The sequence below is a fragment of the Heterodontus francisci genome, chromosome 3, assembly GCF_036365525.1.
Source record: "Heterodontus francisci isolate sHetFra1 chromosome 3, sHetFra1.hap1, whole genome shotgun sequence".
Classification (NCBI taxonomy): domain Eukaryota; kingdom Metazoa; phylum Chordata; class Chondrichthyes; order Heterodontiformes; family Heterodontidae; genus Heterodontus; species Heterodontus francisci.
This window is the reverse complement of record NC_090373.1, coordinates 56,848,439-56,869,692: the sequence shown is the minus strand read 5'-3', so window position 1 is coordinate 56,869,692 and position 21,254 is coordinate 56,848,439. Positions and strand designations below refer to the sequence as shown.

Genomic DNA, 21,254 nt, shown 5'->3' with positions numbered 1-21,254 from the left:
ATCTATCTCAGCCTCCTCCTGAGGTCTCCAGCATCACAGATGCCAGTATTCAGCCAAAACGATTCACTCTGCATGATATCAAGAAATGGCTAAAAGCACCAGATACTGCAAAGGCTATGGGTCCTGACAACATTCTGGCAATACTACTGAAGACTAGTGCTCCAGAACTAGCCGTGCCCTTAGCCAAGCCGTTCCAATACAGCTACAACACTTGCATCTACCCGGCAATGTGGAAAATGGCCCAGGTATGACCTGTACACAAAAAGCAGGACAAATCTGACCTGGCCAATTACTGCCCCCATCAGTCTACCCCCGATCATCAGCAAAGTGATGCAAGGGGTCATCAACAGTGCTATCAAGTGGCACCTGCTTAGCAATAACCTGCTCAGTGATGCTCAGTTTGGGTTCCGCCAGGGTCATTTCAAGCTCCTGACCGCATTATTACCTTTGTCCAAATGTGAACAAAAGAGCTGAACTCCAGAAGTGAGCTGTGAGTGACTGCCTTTGACATCAAGGCAGCAATTGACCGAGTATGGCATCAAGGAGCCATAGCAAAACCGGAGTCAATAGCAATCAGGGGAAAACTCTCCACTGGTTGGAGTCATACCTAACACAAAGGAAGATGGTTGTGGTTATTGGAGGTCAATCATCTCAGTCCCAGGACATTACTGCAAGAGTTCCTCAGGGTAGTGCCCGAGGCTCAACCATCTTCAGCTACTTCATCACTGACCTTCCCTCCATCATAAGGTCAGAAGTGGGGATGTTCACTGATGATTGCACAATGTTCAGCATCATTCGCGACTCCTCAGATACTGAAGCAGTCTGTGTAGAAATGCAGCAAGACCTGGACAATTTCCAGGCTTGGGCTGATAAGTGGCAAGAAACATTCGTGCCACACAAGAGCCAAGCAATGACCATCTCAAATAAGAGAAAATCTAACCATCTCCCCTTGGCATTCAATGGCATTACCATCGCTGAATCCCCCACTATCAACATCCTAGGGGTCACCATTGACCAGAAACTGAACTAGACCAGCCACATAAATGCTGTAGCTACAAGAGGAGGTCAGAGGCTGGGAATTCTGACAAGACACAAGTCAGGAGCGTGATGGAATACTCTCCACTTGCCTGGATGGGTGCAGCTCCAACAACACGCAAGAAGTTCCACATCCACTTGATTGGCACCCCATCCACTACCTGAAACATTCACTCCCTCCGTCACCGATGCACAGTGGCAGCAGTGTGTACCATCTACAAGATGCACTGCAGCAACCCACCAAGACTCCTTCCACAGCACCTTCCAAACCTCCAACACCAAGGAGGACAAGGGCAGCAGATGCATGGGGACACCACCACCTGCAATTTCCCCTCCAAGCCACACACCATCCTGACTTGTAACTATATCGCCATTCCTTCACTGTTGCTGGGTCAAAATCCTGGAACTCCCTTCCTAACAGCACTGTTGGTGTACCAACACCCCAAGGACCGCAGCAGTTCAAGAAGGCAGCTCACCACCACCTTCTCAAAGGCAATTAGGGATGGGCAATAAATGCTGGCATAGCTAGTGATGCCCGCATCCCCTGAACGAATGGGCAATTTTCCCAGAGTGCTAGGTATGTGCCAGTGTCATTGTTGCACTGCAATAGCTTGGCTTGGAGACCAGATTGGTTTCATGTGCAAGTCTTCAACACCTCAGCCAGGTTTCTTTCAGACTAGTCTGCAGCAGTTATGATAATTATAGAAAATATTTTGACAGATGCATTTTACTATGAATTTATTAGACAATAAGTTCTGCTGTATTGAAGGAAGACTGGAGACATGTGAAAAGATTTTTAAACTTACTAGCTGTGCATAAAACTGCTGTTGTGGATCAGCCACCTGTATGATTTTTATTTCTGTTGAAATACTTGGAAACAAAAACTGGGCTGTTTTTAATGACAGGTGGCTGACTCGCAATGCCGGTTTTATCCCTTGGCAGAAAGTACAAAATATACCCCACAAGGTAGATTTCATCAGGACGGTAGATGTATTTTTCATGTACTGAGGAAAGCTCAAGATAGAGAAGAGGAGAAAGATGGTACTGCAGGAAAATCCTCCCCTCCCTCACTATCTTTTTTTTTTACACTCGGGTCGAGTGTGAAGTGGGCAAGGGGAGGTGGGGAAAAGAATAGGTCACACACAGGGTACAAGATTTTACTACTAAGATCCATCTCCTGACTTGCAGAATGACAGCTATATTCAAGAGACGTTGGTACAATTCCTACAGGAAAGTACAGGGGAAAATTCCAAATTTGGTTCCTGCTGAAATGCTCTAATATGGCACTCCTCTTGAGACAACTTTTTTGTGCTTTAGGTTATAGGTGGCATCTATGAAACATAATTTATTTTTAAGTGATGTCAAACAGTGATATACAATCAGACCTGACCTCAAGGATAAGAGAATGCATAAACCTGTCAACTCAGGTCTCCTTGGCTCCAAATTCTGAACTCTAACGTAGCAAATTTGGCCAATTTTCTTGAACTCAACAGATCCCAACTTTTCAATTAAACAGTGCAAGTTTTTAACCTACCTCTGGAAGAAAACTAATACAGTCTAGCATTACAAGAAACCCACACAAGTTGTTTAGTATGCTATATTCTACATTGCTCTAATTGCTCTCCTCTCACTGTTCTAAAAGATAGAAAATGACTTTCCTGTTTATAAAGCTCTCTTGTTGCTCATGGAAAAAGAGCATGACGGTTAAGATCATCGTGTTACTTTTGGGCTTGATGTCAGGGAAATCGACATATTATTTCTCATTTCATTAGTCACACATTTTTCATATTGTTTCATTATCCATCTGTGAAAGTGAACTGAAGAAATTTCAACTGCTTCCTAAACCCCAGAGTAGACAAGTTGTCCTGTAGTGCAGCATTTCATTCAATAGTGATCTAATCTGCCCTCCATCTCAGATTATGGATCTTGCAGATGTCTAAGGAGGTGCAATCCAAGAGCATTCAGTTTTTGTTTTAATCCAACCACATAAAATCAACTATCGAGTTACTTCATCCCCTTTTCAGCAAAAAAAGTTAGTTAACTGCCTTTTTCCATTACCTCAAAAGATCTTATCCAGTAAGTAGTTGGGTTATATAGACTAGGAAATCCCTGGTTAGATCCAAAGTCTGCTATAAGATAGCTGATCTGTGATGACATATCAGCAAGCTGACTACAACAGATTTCATCATCACCGGGCTAGTGTTATTTTGGGGGTGGGGGGGCATGGAAACCAACAAAGAATCTCACTCCTCAATATTTGGTAACCCCTGCTAGAAGTGTGTGTGCGCATGTATGCACAACATAAAATTGGGTTTGACTGTGATGCCCACTCCATTTCCCCTAGTTGACACTCAATGTCAAAATTCACATATGAATAACGGTCATTTGGGCGAGATACTAAAAGCACACAGTGGAAATATATCCCGAAAGAAAAGTCAGGCACACGGTGGAAATATATCCCTGAAGAAAAGTCAACGCCCAGGATGCAATTTCCAGTTGATTATAATATTCAAATGTGAACCTGTCAAAATCTCAATTGAACTAGGGTCTCCCATACGCAAAATGTCCATCTTTAAAATGGGCAGTCGCTTTTATCATCTAGCCATTTCCATCATCAATTCCAAGTTGCCGGCTAGAGTGTTTTAAGTGCTCTGTTTATTTCAGGCAGAAGCAGCTGCATTATATACATTATATCTGACAACTTAATGAACCATCTCTTTTCACACTGATCATCATGGAACTTTATTTCAATTAAACTCAATATTATTTCAAATTAAATTCTGTGGATTCTGTGAATTAAAGATTGAAATCTAACCAGTCTTTTGGTTTGTTCAATAATTTCTTTGTTGAGGAATCTCCACCTCTCAACACTAACCCACAGGCTTTTTTTAAACTAATCATGTTCAATTAAACTTTAGGTCAATGATAAAGAAATTAGAACCTCTCTTTAACAGAGGGACATTACTCACCCATTTGTGGTTAGGGACATGTGCCTTGGGCTAAGATGTAAACAATCGACAGTAAGGCCAAAAAGGAGGCAGTGCCACTGAGCAACAAATGGTTACAAAAATCTGTAATAGCATCAAGCTTGCAGATATAGTCATCAGTCATTCTATATTTACAACCCTAAAGCTACAGGGTGGAGACAATCTACTCCTTGGTATCTAGAGATGATGCACTTTGCTTCTCTGTACAGCTTTGCTCAGATCCCATCTGGAGGACTTTTACACCCATATCACAGCACTGCAATGGTATAGAGGCCAAGGTGTATGATGGACAAATCGCATCTGCAGAAACACATCCACTAGAAGCAGTGAGGTCTGCATAACATAAATGGATTCAAGGGACAATTAGATGTGTTTTTGGAGAACGTGGGAATGAAGCGATACAGTAAGAAGGCAAGTAGATGGGACTGATATCAAAACCAAAAAGAACAGGTTTAAAAACATACAAAAAAAACCAGACAGGGAAAGATCAGATGTGGGACACCAGTCCTGAGAACTTTGCGCTTTGTCCCCTTTTTGTGCTCCTAAAACAGGAGCAATCAATACTAATTTCTTGTTCTTCATACTTTATCTTTCGTGCAATACAACTATTCTATTTGCCTCTTCGATGACCTCTCAGCACTGGTTGTAGGCCTTCACAGAATCACATTATGACTACTGATATGGCAGGCAGGATAGCCTTACTCTGAAGAATTTTTAGCTTCCCCCACTCTAAGCTGGGTTCTCCATTCCTAACTTGCAGAATAATGAAAACTGTTGGAATAGTTCAGACAAGGATAGCAATCTCACTAACAAATGGGATTTCAATGTTTGTACCTGAAAGTCCTCATCAATAGTGTATTTTTGCAACTTCTCTCTCTCTCTATAGGATCTATTTTCTCAGAGTCATGATTCAAGAACTCTGGAGGATTAATTTTCAGCGACATCATGTCAAGCTCCCGGGTGTGCCTAGCTCACAAGGCTTTTCAGAATTTCTTAGATTGGGTTAGGGCATCCAGCACACTTAGTATCTGACAGCCATGGCTCAATTGGTAGCACTCTCACCGGAGTGAAAAGATTGTGGGTTCAAGCCTCATTCCAGAGTCTTGAGCACAAAAATCTAGGCTGATACTCAAGGTGCAATTCTGAGAGAGTACTGCACTGTTGGAGGTACCGTCTTTTGGATGGAGCATGAAACGGAGGTGCTCCTCCTAGGTTGTAGCAGATCCCATAACATTATTTTGAAGAACAGCAGGGGAGTTTTCACTGTGTCCTGTGCCTCAATCAGCATCACCAAGACAGACTATCTGGTCATTAATCAACAATGCTAATTGTAGGAGCTTGCTGTGTGTAAAGTGACTACCATGTTTCCTTCATTACAACAGTGACTGCGCATCAAAAAAGTACTTCATTGGCTGTAAAGCTCTTTGGGACATCCTGAGGTCATGAAAGAGTTATCTAACTGCAAGTCTTTGTTTTTTCTCTGTTTTCTGATGGGATAGGTCAAAACCCTCTCTGTTTATGCCCATTTTAGAAGTAAAGTTGTCAACCTATCATCTCCCTTTCAGAGGTACAGCTTCCACCCTGTCTGCTTTAACTGGAAGTATGACTGGAGGTCTCGCATGTCTTTTAAGACATTTTACATAATATAAATTAAAACTAAGAATGAATCACTCAACTGGGATATTTAATGAACCCTCTTTATTATACATTCAGGACTACACACTTCATTACTCATCCTTTCTTGGAGTTTACAGACATCACATGGTTCTGTTGTTTAGCTATCTCTTGTTCTGACCTGGTTATTGCTCCTGTTGCACTTTATTTATTTGCTGAAAATTATAAAATTAAAGAACTTTTAAAATGCAAACCAGAAAAAATTAAATACAATAAGGTTACAAGAGAAATAAAAGAGGGAGCATGATGTGAATGAATTATTATGTGCAAATCAAGGGGGAAGAATTCTTGCCAACGATATGCAAGAATATTTGCTCCACGTCTAGCTTTCTACTATTTTTGGTACTATATTCCTGAAATGGAGTTGAAATTAAAATAAAGAATCAGCCATGTTAAACAGCATATTCTGTGTGGAACAACAACGTGGTTGATAAGCATCTATTCTGCACAAAGCAAAAATAACAAAACTGTGTCAGAAGCATCTGGAAACTGCAATGTTTATATTCAATATAAAAGAAGCCATTTTGTTCACTTAAAGGTAGGTCTATGAACTACAAGACAACTCTAGGCTTACACCAACTGACAAACACATTCTCCAAGCTTTCTCTACTTTCAGTAACTGCCAGTTAATTTTGAGAAACACTTGTGCTTACACTTTGATCTGTCTCCCGTTATATCACCCAAGAGAAAATGTTAAACCTTGAATTATGACACAGCAATTTCATGAAGATCTTCAGATGTTATCAAATGAAGAGCAAAGCAGCTTATAGCCATTGTTTAAATCTGAGGTGAGATTTCAGACTTGTAATTACTCCCATTATTGTCCTGTTTTAAAATATTTATTATATGTTACAGTTCAAGAAAGTTTTAAACATGGAGGTTTTTTTTAAATTCAGGACTGCCAGTGATAAGAATACCGATTGCCAAGTGAACTGGATAATCAAAGCAAAACATTCAAAGTATCTACGATAGCAGTCTATTCCTCAACCCTAGGAGATCCTCAGGAAGCACCTAAATAACACAAAGAGGTAAAGACCAAAGACAAAGTTTCTGCCCCCTTTTTTTTCTCCTTTCTGCCAGGGATAGCTGCACACATACAAGCATTTCCCGGTCAGTCTCTATTATAAAATTTTATCTTTTAGAATTGTTGCTTAGCAGCAACCTGAAAGTGAAAACATACAGTACCCACTTTAATAAAAATGCAAATAGAAATGAGATGGTCACTAGATAGCAATCAGGAGTAGGAATTGCGATAATTTTTTCCCACCTAAACCCACCCGAGGAGGGGAGGCCAAGGTCTGTTGTCGTACCATAGCTGAGATTAGCTTACTTAGCACTGGTCTTCCTCATCTGTATGGCTCAGCACCATACTAGATACCACCTTGCGCCATTAGAGAAGCACAGTGTATTTTTATTTAAGTAGCCAATTTGATTCTTTTCACAAATCTAAGTATTTAGCGATTAGACACAAACAAGTAAAGCTCTTACTTGCTCCAAATATCTGAGTCAAAATGCTCTTCTGATGGCTGCAATCTATGTTGTATGGAGTTTCATTTGCTTTGTTAGGTCGATATAGTAGACGGCCATCTTTAGGGTTCCTCAACAACAATTCTGCTAATTTTCTGCTTCTCCCACGGATTGCTATGTGAAGTGGAGTGTCTCCCTTCTGAAATCAAATAATGAAAACTTCAGGAAAAATATTTCCCAGTCTAATCATACTGTGCCTTGCAAACTAGGCTTCATTTAAAGACAAGTTTATATAAAGGCAATCAGAACATAATTCTGACTGAAGTATACAAGTTCAACATCCAACTATATAAAATCAGATTTCACAACACATTAGCGACATTAAGTGCACTTAATGGTAACCAGATTCTATGATTTAACTTTAAAAATAGATATACAATATAATTAACTACAAATAACTTCTGGGGAATAAAATATACAAATGCTGAAATGGTCGAGCATGCTATTGACTGACATTTTCCCATTGGAAGCAGTGCGTTGTACTTACTGCAGCAGTACAACTGTTGAACACCCAAATGCTCAGTCAAAAGATATAACTCAAACAAGCAGACTCAAATTGTTAAAAGCAAAACATTAACACAGATGTATGCTTAAGCACTTAAGTGCATAACAAATAAGGGGCAGCACTTTGCAGCTAAACAACATCCAAGCGATTGAAGATATCATTATTTCCACTCGTTTGCTGAAAGTTTGTTCACCAAATAACCAATTACTCAGCGAGACAAATCAAACAATCCACTTCAATATTCACAAGATAGAAAATTGCTTGTAGGGAGTATGGCTGCATATATTTAATCAGTTTGTGTCAGTCTCAAACATGCACTCAAATTTCTGCAGAATAATCCACACATTAAACAAAGTTAACAATCAAACTGTAAAAGGACAAAATCAGAGTTATAGTGAAACATGAAATAGAAGTACAGCCAGACAACAGTGGTGGAGAGAAATTAATGGCAGTTTGTAAAGTGGACAAGTTGTAAAAGTTAGGAAACTATACAAGAAACAAATTCTGATAATGAATTGTAAGATTATTAGGTTATTAAAAAGTTACTAACCAGAGTACTAATTGTTAAAATCCAGCTATTATAAGCAAACAACTAACTTATTATCCTAAACTAACATTTAGCTTTATTAGACCCATTCTTTGTAGTATGGTTAAAGTGGAAAAACTTAGAACCATAGAAGTATAGAAAAATTTCAGCACAGGAGGCCATTCAGCCCATCGTGTTCATGTCGTCCTTAGGAAATAGGGCACAGTATAGTCAAGAGGTCAAGGTAAAGGAATTCTATCAGATTATGTCAAGTGTTAAAATGCTTCCTTGCAGCAAAAGGGTGAGACCTTGAGAAGAGAACATGAAAACTGTTTCTGTGTAGATTTGTCTCGTAGTGAGTTAAGGAACCTCGAAATGTAAAAGCATCGAGATAAAGTAGACAACACAAAGGAATGCTACTTGAACAAATCTGAGAGGTTAGCAACCATCACAAAATGATCCTTGGTTGGTTAAGAAAAGCATCCCTTAATACAAGATTAATCACTGATTGGGAGAGAGGAGGGTTAACTGGAAAGCTGTCGGAATAAAATAAGTCTTGTCTTTGACACTGTACAGCAGAGAATTTTCAAACAAGAGAAACAATGAGAGAGAGAGTGAGAGATCTGCCTGCCTCCATTCCTTCAGCAAATCCCCACATTGAACAACATGGTATTGTTCCAAAAATCCACTTTCACACTCCCACCCAAATAATACTCGTGTGCCCTAAATTGAAGTCAATTCGGAGCCCTGATTTCCATCTATGTCCCATAATTTGTAACCGTTGATAAACAGAATGCACCATGAATTGTCAATCCTGATTGGAAATAAATTAGGAACCAACCTTGCAGTCAAAGTGCTTTCTTCACATTAAAACTCAAAATGATTTACTCTATTCACACTGGTTTACTTCACATGAAGCCACTGTTAAATCAGATTAGACCCAAATATGCTTGTGATAGCATTCTAGTTTTTAAAAAACTGACAACAGAAACAGGATGCGTGTGATCAGAGTTTACCTACACAGTGATACAAAATTAAAATGTGAGGCATCAATGCAATGAAAAACTGAAGTAAATTTAGTATAAACAAAGACTTTTTGTAACTGCTGAAAAGTAGTTACTGATACACCAAGGAAGACAGTGGCATGGTGGTAATGTCACTGGACTAGTAATCCAGAGGCCTGGGTTAATGTCCTTGGGACATGGGTTGAAATCCCACCAGGGCAGCTGGTAAAATTTAAATTTAATAAAAATCCAAATAATTAATTTAAAATTAAAGCTAGTGTCAATAATGATGCCATGAAAATATAATTGATTATCGTAAAAACCCATCTGGTTCACTAACGTCCTTTAGCAAAGGAAATCACCTGTCCTTACCTGGTCTGGCCTACATGTGACTCCAGACCCACAGCAATGTGGCTCTTAAATGCAACTATTCAAACCTAGCAAGCCACTCAGTTCAAGGGCAATTAGGTATGAACATTCTCATTACACAGGAGTCTGGGGATTAGTCGACCACACTGCAGAAAGCAGTGAAAGAGAAGCATGCACTAGTCAACTATTCAGGCATATGGAGCAGCTTCAAATATTTGACTTTCCCTAAATTAGTTTATTTTGTCAGCTCAAGAATATCTCAATAAAAGATCTGAAAAGAATCAAAACTCGAAAAGGATCTACAATCGGCACCTCCAGTCCCAAAACAGCTAATCAGCACTTTCCTCCTTTCAGTGGAATCTCAACTCCACATCAATTTTCATTAACCCTCCATTACTGCAAATGATCAAGGGTCCATTGCATATGAATTTTCAATTTTTTTTGAACTTACTGATTTTGACTTCCACTCAGTAAATTGCACTGTACTCCAGATGACATCAAAATGAAAGTTAAAAAAATCCACAAAATATTTCACTAGTATTAGTTCTCAGTGCATGATTTACAACTTGCCCTGTTATTTTCAATGGTTGACTTGTTGCAGCAATGTTGCTCATCAAATTACATGCAAAGGTTGCTGTTACCTTATCTGCTGCAGAGACTTTAGCACCTTTATCCAGTAGAAGTTCAACTATCTCAATATTTCGCATTTTAGTTGCTTTAATGAGAGAGGTTTCACCATCCTGAAATGCAGACAAGATTTTCATTTTAAAATCAGTGACTAATATATTATATAATCTACATAACACTGCCTTCCCCCAAGATGACAACACTGTCAGAATATGCATTTTGTGGAGTTGTAGCAATTCGCAAAGACTGCTACAAATAAATTCATAGTAACCATCCCAAAAATCAGTAGGGAGAAAAGGTGGTAAGAAATATAACATATCAACCAATTTAATATGTGTTTAATCATTTAATGAACATTTCATTTGCAAATAGTATACCCTCTATAAACTTAAAAGTATAGGTCAACAAGTAATATATAGTGCTTAATGGGGAATGCTTTAAGGATGGTGTTCTGTTTTTCAGTATAACATGAAATATCGCATAATACCGATGTCATAGCAATTCTTTGAAAATTTCAAATAAAATTGTGATGAATTTGGTATCTGTAGAAACAGCAATACCTGGAAATAAAGAAAATATTTCCAGTTAATGCACCCAGAGTCAACATCAAGTACTGCCAGGCTAGATACAGAACAAGCTAAATGCAGGGTAAATCTTCCTTTAAGGCTCCCTTCAACTTCAGAAAAACCTTCCCATAGTGCAGTAGATTAATTATTCCGTTTCCCTACTACTTATTCTTGCGGTCTCTTTGTCATGGAACGGAGATTAGTTTTGTGCAAGAGAATCACTCTCACTAGGGACTAGATCAAAAAAACTTTACAAGCCTAATTCATTTTAGCCCAATTAAAGACAACAGAAAAGGAGAATTCTGCAAGCAAGAAAATTTCACTATGTATGGAATAGGTTAAATTCCTAATGAAACAACGTGCCAGATCTCACAGCATGTACACTTAGTTAGGCTTGTTCATGCAGGTTTAGATTTTAAATATTTTGGCCCATAAAATTGCTGGAAATGCAAACTAATAACAGCATAGTGAGTGAACCAGGGCTTCTGGGAGCTTGGTGAATAGCAGGACAAACAGCACAACTCCTTAACCTATGAATTTTAATGATTAAGAAATAAACAGGGGAAGGACTGAGAAGGATGGTAAATTCGATGTCAAATCAAGTACAAAAGAGAAATAAAAAAAGGACAGATTTTTTACCTTTGGACCCGCTCGCAGCCAGGGAGGTAGACAGTAGACCAAGAAGCCGAAGGTTCATGAAGTGGGCTTTGCCATGGCTTTTTAAATTTAATCATGACATTAGCAACCAATGTCTGGGCTTCCTGACTAATTGGAGCAGTTGGGTGGGATGACAACCCATACCTGACAATTGAAGGTTTTCTATTTAAAAAGGAGGAAAGAAAGAGGAAGCGCAATGATGGAGGTTCAATGTGAGAAGGGTGACCCTGATTCTCAGAGGCATCCCTGGAGGTCATGCTGTGGTCTGTAAGGACCTGCGGATAGACACTGTTCCCAGCAGATGGAAGGAAGAGGCCTGCCTCTGAAACAACGCAAGCATAGCTTGAAGTGGCTGAGCAGGTCAGCAGCAAGACTGTGGTACCTCGCGGTTTGATAGTGTCGAAAGAGGTTCAATGACCTCATCAGGGTAGGAAAGGTGAGCGGCACCCCATATTCAAGTGCCAAACCGCACACAGACTTCCCCTGCATTCTCAGAATACACCTTGCAGCTTCACACATTCCTCTCACCAGGCACCTCCTCACATCCCCATTTGAACTGCCACCACTGACACTCACCCTCACCTTACTGTCATCTCAAACCCATCCCTCACAGTCACCCTCCATAAATGTTGTCATTCCATCCTATCAAATTATTCCATTTCTCACTCATAACTCGCTGCTTTCTCTCCCTGAAGACAGCACAGAACTCCAGGAAGAGGGGCAGAGGACTAGGGGTGGCACTCCAGTCATAGTCATGCTGAATGCTGTAGAGGAGGTAGCCATGGACAACAGCAGAGTGGAGGAGTGCATACCCATTAGAGATGGGGATCTTCCAGATACTTGGTTACATTATCACAACAACTACATGGCGCCCAACACTCAAGCTGAACTAATGTTCAGTAACTGAAATATGATCATCTGCACAATGATGACTTGGAACCTTTTCCCCTTGTCAGTTCTAATTCACGTCATTTCCCACAGGTGTGAAGTGTTATGCAAGAACTGGTGCAGCAGGAATCAGTGCCCTCAGAGGAGGTCACACACACTGAGGAAGCACTGTCACACAACTCGTGTGCCCTCCACTAGTTCAGAAACACACCTCGGTGGGGCCTCCAAGGTATTGTCACATGGCAAACCACACATCACAAGCAGGCAGGAGCAAGTGATGGAGACAGAGACAACAGTAAAGAGTCTCTGTCAGAGGGTGCAGGACACTCCAAGCTCTGCTCAGCAGCACACAGATGCTGAGGGTGCCATCCACCGAGAAGATTATTCTGTACCAGCCGCAGAAAATGTGAGGTTCTATCAGCATTTCCAGAGACACTGCGCACTAAGAGATTGGAGAAGTCCATCTCTTTCATGAATGCCAAGATGTCTCAGGCCTTTGCGCTGATACCGTTAGTAGACACAATAGGCAGCAGAGTGCATGCTGGCCCTCTCCAATGACCTGCACACCCAGTCTGTCAGTTTAACTAAGGTGAAGGAAAGCCTTGCCTTGGCCTTTCAGCACCTCACTGATGTGCAGCAAAGTGCTCTCCGGTTCTGACGAGTGTCCCTGACGACCATGTGTGCAGGAAGTGTATTCAGCTGCAGCTACTGCCTACCCACATTACGGAGCTGGAGCTGCGGGTGGATTCACTGTGGAGCATCCACGATGCTGAGGACGTCATGGATAGCACGTTTAGCGAGGTGGTCACACCGCAGGTAATGGCTGCAAAGGCAGAAATGGTGGGTGACCACCAGGTGTAGTAGTAGGCGCAGGCCATCCCCCTCTCAAAGAGATACACCGCTTTGGATACTGTTGGGGGTGATGGCCTCACAGAGGAAAGCAGCAACAGCCAAGTTCGTGGCGCCAAGGATGGCTCTGTTGCACAGCAGGGGAAAAAAAGGAGTGGAAAACATGCAGTAATAGGGGATTCTATCGTAAAGTGCACAGATAGGCGTTACTGTGGCCACAAACATGACTCTAGGATGGTATGTTGCCTCCCTGGTGCTATATCCAAGGATGTCATGGAGCGGCTGCAGGACATTCTGAAGGGGGAGGGTGAACAGTCAGAGGTCGTGGTACACATTGGTACCAATGACATAGGTAGAAAGAGGGATGAGGTCCTGAAACAAGAATTTAGGGAACAAGGTAGCAGATTAAAAAGCAGGACCTCAAAGGTTGTAATCTCTGGATTACTCCTGGTGCCATGTGCTAGTGAGTATAGGAATAAGAGGATAGAGCAGATGAATGCGTGGCTGAAGAGATGGTGCAAGAGGAGGGGCTTTAGCTTCCTGGATCACTGGGTCTGTTTCTGGCAAAGGTGGGACCTGTACAAGTTGGACGGGTTGCTCCTGAACCGGAATGGAACAAGCATCCTTGCTGGGAGATTTGCTAGTGCTGTTGGGGTTAGTGGGTTTAAACTAATTTGGCAGGGAGATGGGATACAGAGTGGAGGTACAGTAGGGGGTAATGCTCTGTCAAATATAGAAGAGAAACTGAGTCAGTCTAGAAGGCAGAGCAAATATAGATCTGTTAAGGCACAAGTGAAAACTGCAAGGCTGGATTAAAAATATTTAAATGCAAGGAGTCTTACTAGTAAGACAGATGAATTGAGGGCGTTGATTAGCACATGGGATTATGATATTGTTGCTATCACAGAGACATGACTGAGGGAGGGGCAGGATGGGCAGCTCAATATTCCAGGGTATAGAAGGCGTGACAGAGGAGGGGACAAAAGAGGTGGCATTGCACTGTTGATCAAGCAATCAATTACTGCAGTAAGGACGGATGATATCTTAAAAGGTTCTTCAAATGAGGCCATATGGGTAGAACTTAAAAACAAAAAGGGAGCAATCACGTGGCTGGGAGTGTACTACAGGCCTCCAAACAGTCAGGGAGAGATAGAGGAGCAGATATGTAGGCAAATCCCTGAGAGGTGTAAAAATAATAGGGTAATAATAGTAGGGGATTTCAACTTACCTAATATCAACTGGGATAGTCTTAGTGCAAAAGGCTTAAAGGGGGCGGAATTCTTAAAATGCATACAGGAGAGCTGTTTGAGCCAGTACGTAGAAAGTCCTACAAGAGAAGGGGCAGTACTGGACCTAATCCTAGGGAATTAAGTTGGACAAGTGTTAGAAATGTCAGTGGGTGAGCATTTCGGGGATAGTGACCAAAACCCTAAGATTTGAGGTAGTGATGGAAAAGGACAAAGATGGGCCAGAAATAAAGGTACTGAACTGAGGGAAGGCCGTTTTCAATAGGATGAAACAGGATCTGGCCAAAGTGGACTGGGAGCAGCTACTTGTAGGGAAGTCTACATCAGACCAGTGGGAGTCATTCAAAGAAAAAATAATGAGGGTTCAGAGCCAACATGTACCCGTTAAGGTGAAGGGTGGGACCAACAAGCCCAGGGAACCCTGGATGTCAAGGGATATAGAGGGTTGGATCAGGAAAAAAAAGGAGGCTTATGGCAGATTCGGAGCGCCAAAAACAGCGGAGGCACTAGAGGAGTAAAGTGTAGGGGGATATTAAAAAAAGTAATTAGGAGAGCGAAGAGGGGGCATGAAAAAACACTGACAGGCAAAATAAAGGAAAATCCTAAGGCATTTTATAAGTATATTAAGGGCAAGAGGATAACCAGGGAAAGAGTGGGGCCCATTAATGACCAAAGTGGCAATCTGTATGTGGAGCCGGAGGACACAGCTGAGGTTTTAAATGATTATTTTTCATCTGTGTTCACTTTGGAGAAGGATGATGTAAGTGTAGAGATCAGGGAGGGGGATTGTGATATACTTGAACATATTAGCATTGAAAGGAAGTATTAGCTGTTTTAGCTGGCTTAAAAGTGGATAAATCCCCCAGGTCCAGATGAGATGTATCCCAGGCTGTTATGTGAGGCAAAGGAGGAGATAGAAGGAGCTCTGACACAAATGTTCAAATCCTCTCTGGCCATAGGAGAGGCACAAGAGGACTGGAGGACTGCGAATGTGGTGCCATTATTCAAGAAGGGTAGCAGGGATAAACCAGGTAATTACAGGCCGGTGAGTCCAATATCAGTGGTTGGGAAATTATTGGAAAAAAATTCTGAGGGACAGGATTAATCTCCACTTGGAGAGGCAGGGATTAATCAGGGATAGTCAGCATGGCTTTGTCAGGGGGAGATCATGTCTAACTAACTTGAGTGAATTTTTCAAGGAGGTGACTAGATGTGTAGATGAGGGTAAAGCAGTTGATGCAGTCTACACGGACTTCAGTAAGACTTTTGATAAGGTACCACATGGGAGATTGGTTAAGAAGGTAAGAGCCCATGGGATCCAGGGCAATTTGGCAAAGTGGATCCAAAATTGGCTTGGTGGCAGGAAGCATAGGGTGATGGTCGAGGGTTGTTTGTGTGAGTGGAAGGTTGTGACCAGTGATGTACTGCAGGGATCGGTGCTGGGACCCTTGCTGTTTGTGGTTTACATTAATGGTCGTGAATATAGGAGGCATGATAAGTAAGTTCGCAGATGACATGAAAATTGGTGATGCCGTAAATAGTGAAGAGGAAAGCTTTCGATTACAGGACATATAGATGGGCTGGTAAAAGGGGCAGAGCAGTGGCAAATGAAATTTAATCCAGAGAAGTGTGAGGTGATGCATTTTGGGAGGACGAACAAGGCAAGGGAATATACAATGGATGGTAGGACCCTAGGAAGTACAGAGGGTCAGAGGGACCTTGGTGTACTTGTCCATAGATCACTGAAGGCAGCAGCACAGGTAGATAAGGTGGTTCGGAAGGCATATGGGATTCTTGCCTTTATTAGCCGAGGCACAGAATATAAGAGCAGGGAGGTTATGATGGAGCTGTATAAAACGCTAGTTAGGCCACGGCTGGAGTACTGTGTACTGTTCTGGGCACCACACTATAGGAAGGCTGTGATTGCACTGGAGAGGGTGCAGAGGAGATTCACCAGAATGTTGCCTGGGCTGGAGCATTTCAGCTATGAAGAGAGACTGAAAAGGCTAGGGTTGTTTTCCTTGGAGCAGAGAAGGCTGAGGGGGGACATGATTGAGGTATACAAAATTATGAGGGGCACTGATAGATTTGATAGGAAGATACTTTGTCCCTTAGCGGAGGGGTCACTAACCAGGGGGCATAGATTTAAGATAAGGGGCAAGAAGTTTAGAGGGGATTTGAGGAAAACATTTTTCACTCAGAGGGTGGTTGGAATCTCGAACACACTGCCTGAAGAGGTGGTAGAGGCAGGAACCCTCACAACATTTAAGAAGTATTTAGATGAGCACTTGAAAAGCCATAGCATACAAGGCTATGGGCCAAGTGCTGGAAAATGGGATTAGAATAGTTAGGTGCTTGATGGCCGGCACGGACACGATGGGCCGAAGGGCCTGTTTCTGTGCTGTATAACTCTATGACTCTACGTTACCAGACAGGGATGTGTAAGTGGGTCATGTTTGTTTGGGGGGGGGGGGGGGCGGCAGATGGAGAAAGAGCACATGGAAGTGGGGACTCTACTAAAGGCGCTCCTATCCCTTCTCATCTTGCCCCACTACCCTGCTCTCAGTCAGAGACCCACATGCTGCCTCATGTCCTGATGGGTGGGTCTGCCCATGCATAGGTGCAGGGCAGACTTTGGCAGGGCCCACACAGGCCCCAAAACTGAGAAGTGGTCCGTCACAAACATTTCGGCTGTCAGAGCAGGGAATGGAGCAGGCTGCCTCCAGCTCTGCTGGTGCCACCGGGGCAGTGGAGCGGGGTGGGGTGGGGGGGGGGGGGGGGGGGGAGGTGGTGGAACTGTCCATAAGTAATAGCAAAAAGGATGATACTTTGTAGTTTCACCTAAGTGTTTCGAAGTATGTCACTGTCAATGTTATTATAAATATTAATGAACCATAAGCTATAGCTCAAGTCTCCACTGTCGCCCTTTACCTGCCAAACGGCCATCAGCCTTGAAAAAAAGGTATGACCAAAATATCAAACGAGCAATGAGTGTCAATGAGCTGGAAGGATTATTGATATGGAAATCATCTCTGGGAAATATTTGAGCAGCTGCAGCGACCCTGGCCACTTCAGACGACTCCTCTTCCTGTTGCTCCAAGGATGCAGAGTGGTCATCAACTTTTTCACCTTGCAGCTCCAATCCTACCATTCAGGACATCCTTGCTGATGCAGACTAAAGGATGCTCCCAGATCTGTCCAGGTACCGGAATCACATCTTCAGCAACCCAGGCATGCAATCTATGGCACTTTGGACCTGTGGGAATCCAGCCACTGCAGCAAATCCGAGAGCCCCCTCGTTCAGACTTGCCTCACCAGTAGCAAAGGGGATGTAAGTGGCGGCCCTGGCAAACGTGGCTTCCGTCAACCTGAGATGTACACTTATGCACTTCTGCGCAACAGACTGCAAAATCCTGCAGTCATCACCAGCAGATCCCTCGAAGGAGCCAGAGACGAACAAATTCATGACTGTGGTTACCTTGAAGGCTACTGGCAATGCGTGCTCACCTGGCTCACTTGAAAGGAGATCTGTTCCAGGAAGCACAAGAACTTACAGCTTAAGAAATAGGAGCAGCAGTAGGCCATTTGGCCCCTCGAGCCTACTCCACCATTCAATAAGATCATGGCTGATCTGATTGTGGCCTTTCTTCCATTTTCCTGCCTGTCCCCCATAACCCTTTACTCCCTTGTGGATCAAAAATCTGTACAGCATAGGTTTTAATATATTCAATGAACCATGACCACCATTGCTCTATGAGGTAGAGAATTCCAAAGATTAAAGACCCTCAGAAGAAATTCCTCCTCATCTCTGTCTTAAATAGGAGACCCCTCATTTTGAAACTATGCCCCCTAGTTCCAGATTTCCCCAGAAGGCAAAACATCCTCCCAGCATTTACCCTGTCAACCCCCTCAGAATCTTATATGTTTCAATAAGATCAACCCTCAGTCTTTTAAACTCCAATGAGTATAGGCCCAACCTTCTCAAACTTATAAGCCAACCCATTCATCCCAGGAATCAACCTAGTGAACTGCCTCTGATGCAAAACTGGCTCCACAAATATCCCCATCCTCAATGATGGGGGAGCCCAGCACAGCAATGCAAAAGACAAGGCTGAAGCGTGTGCAACAATCTTCAACCAGAAGTGCCGAGTTGATGATCCATCTCTGCCTCCTCCTGAAGTCCTTAGCATCACAGATGCCAGTTTTCAGCCAATTCGATTGACTCCATGCGATATCAAGAAACTACTGAAGGCACTGGATACTGCAAAGGCTATGGGCCTTGACAATATTCTGGCAATAGTACTGAAGACTTGTGCTCCAGATCTTGCCGCGCCCCTAGCCAAGCTGTTCCAGTACAATTACAACACTGGCATCTACCCAGCAATGTGGATAATTGCCCAGGTATGACGTAAGGGGATATGAGGATAGTGTGGGAAAAAGGCATTGAAGTGGATGATCAGCCATGATCATATTGAATGGCGGGACAGGCTCAATGGGCTGAATGGCCTATTCCTGCTCCTATGTTCCTACAAAGGTATGTTCGGTACACAAAAAGCAGGACAAGTCCAACCTGGCCAATTACCACCCCATCAGTCTACTTTCAATCATCAGTAAAGTGATGGAAGGTGTCATCAACAGTGCTATCGAGTGGCACTTGTTTAGCAATAACCTGTTCAGTGATGCTCAGATTGGGTTCCTCCAGGGCCACACTGCTCCAGACCTCATTACAGCCTTGGTTCAAACATGGACAAAAGAGCTGAACTCAAGAGGTGAGGTGAGAGTGACTGCCCTTGACATCAAGGCAGCATTTGACCGAGTATGGCATCAAGGAGCCCTAGCAAAATTGAGGTCAATGGGAATCAGGGGGAAAACTCTTCGCTGGTTGGAGTCATACCCAGCACAAAGGAAGATGGTTGTGGTTGTTGGAGGTTAATCATATCAGCTCCAGGACATCACTGCAGGAGTACCTCAGGGTACCGCCCGAGGCCCAACCGTTTTCAGCTGCTTCATCAATGACCTTCCTTCAATCATAAACTCAGCAGTGGGGATTTTCGCTGATGATTGCACAATGTTCAGCACCTTTAACGACTCCTCAGATACTGAAGCAGTCCATGTAGAAATGCAGCAAGACCTGGACAATATCCAGGCTTGGACTGCTAAGTGGCAAGTAACGTTTGCACCACAGAAGTGCCAGGCAATGGCCATCTCCAACAAGAGAGAATCTAATCATCTCCCCTTGACATTCAATGGCATTATGATCACTGAATCCCCCACTATCAATATCCTGGGGGATTACCATTGACCAGAAACTGAACTGGAGTAGCCATATAAATACCGTGGCTACAAGAGCAGGTCAGAGACTAGGAATCCTGCAGCGAGTAACTCACCTCCTGACTCCCCAAATCCTGTCCACCATCTACAAGGCACAAGTCAGGAGTGTGATGGAATACTCTCCACTTGCCTGGATGGGTTCAGCTCCAACAATACTCTAGAAGCTCGACAACATCCAGGACAAATCGGCCCGCTTGATTGGCACTCCATCTACAAACATTCACTCCCTCCACCAACGGCACACAGTGGCAGCAGTGCGTATCATCTACAAGATGCACTTCAACAACGCACCAAGGCTCCTTAAACAGCACCTTCCAAACTCGTGACCCCTACCACCTAGAAGGACGAGGGCAGCAGACACATGGGAACACCACCACCAGCAAGTTCCCCTCCAAGCCACACATCATCCTGACTTGGAACTATATCAGCGTTCCTTCACTGTCACTGAGTCAAAATCCTGAACTCCCTTCCTAACAGCACTGTGGGTGTACCTGTCCCACATAGACTGCAGCGGTTCAATAAGGCAGCTCACCACCCCACCTTCTAAAGGACAATTAGGGATGGGAATTCGGGATGGGCAATAAATGCTGGCCTCGCCAGTGACATCCACATCCCAGGAACGAATAAAAAAAAAAATTCCACCTCCTTAAATAAAGAGACCAAAACTGTACGCAGTACTCTGGGTGTGATCTCACCCACACCCTGTACATTTGTAGCAAGGCTTCCCTACTTTTATACTCCATCCCCCTTGCAATAAAGGCGAATATTCCATTTGCCTTCTTAATTACTTGCTATACCTGCATGCTAACTTTTTGTGATTCATGTACGAGGAAACCTAGATCCCTCTGTACTCCAGCAGTCTGTAGTCTCCATTTAAATAACAAAGTTGACAACTTCACATTTTCCCACATCATATGCCATCTGTCAAATTTTTGCCCACTCACTTAACCTATCTATATTTGCAGACTGGCAGCAAGGTATACCATTTACACGATGCACTGCAGCAGCTCACCACGCCTCCTTCGACAGCACAGTGGCGCAGTGGTTAGCACCGCAGCCTCACAGCTCCAGGGACCCGGGTTCGATTCCGGGTACTGCCTGTGTGGAGTTTGCAAGTTCTCCCTGTGTCTGCGTGGGTTTTCTCCGGGTGCTCCGGTTTCCTCCCACAAGCCAAAAGACTTGCAGGTTGATAGGTAAATTGGCCATTATAAATTGTCACTAGTATAGGTAGGTGGTAGGGAAATATAGGGACAGGTGGGGATGTTTGGTAGGAATATGGGATTAGTGTAGGATTAGTATAAATGGGTGGTTGATGTTCGGCACAGACTCGGTGGGCCGAAGGGCCTGTTTCAGTGCTGTATCTCTAATCTAATCTAAACCCGTGACTTCTTCCACCTAGAAGGACAAGGACAGCAGATGCATTGGACCACGACTACCTGCAAGTTTCCCTCCAAGTCACACA

The 21,254-nt window shown here is 43.0% G+C and overlaps 1 protein-coding gene across 5 annotated transcripts in view; it reads right to left on the bottom strand.

The window, feature by feature from the left end:
• Positions 1-21,254, bottom strand: part of LOC137356506 (kinase D-interacting substrate of 220 kDa-like) — a 222,811-nt gene that overhangs the window by 104,521 nt on the left and 97,036 nt on the right. For all 5 annotated transcript variants that reach the window (XM_068022406.1, XM_068022401.1, XM_068022395.1 and 2 more), the window contains exons 12-13: positions 10,269-10,367; positions 7,185-7,362 (exon numbers count right to left, since the gene is read on the bottom strand). In XM_068022406.1, coding sequence (XP_067878507.1) covers positions 7,185-7,362; positions 10,269-10,367 — 277 coding nt within the window. The remainder of the gene's footprint in view (positions 1-7,184; positions 7,363-10,268; positions 10,368-21,254) is intronic.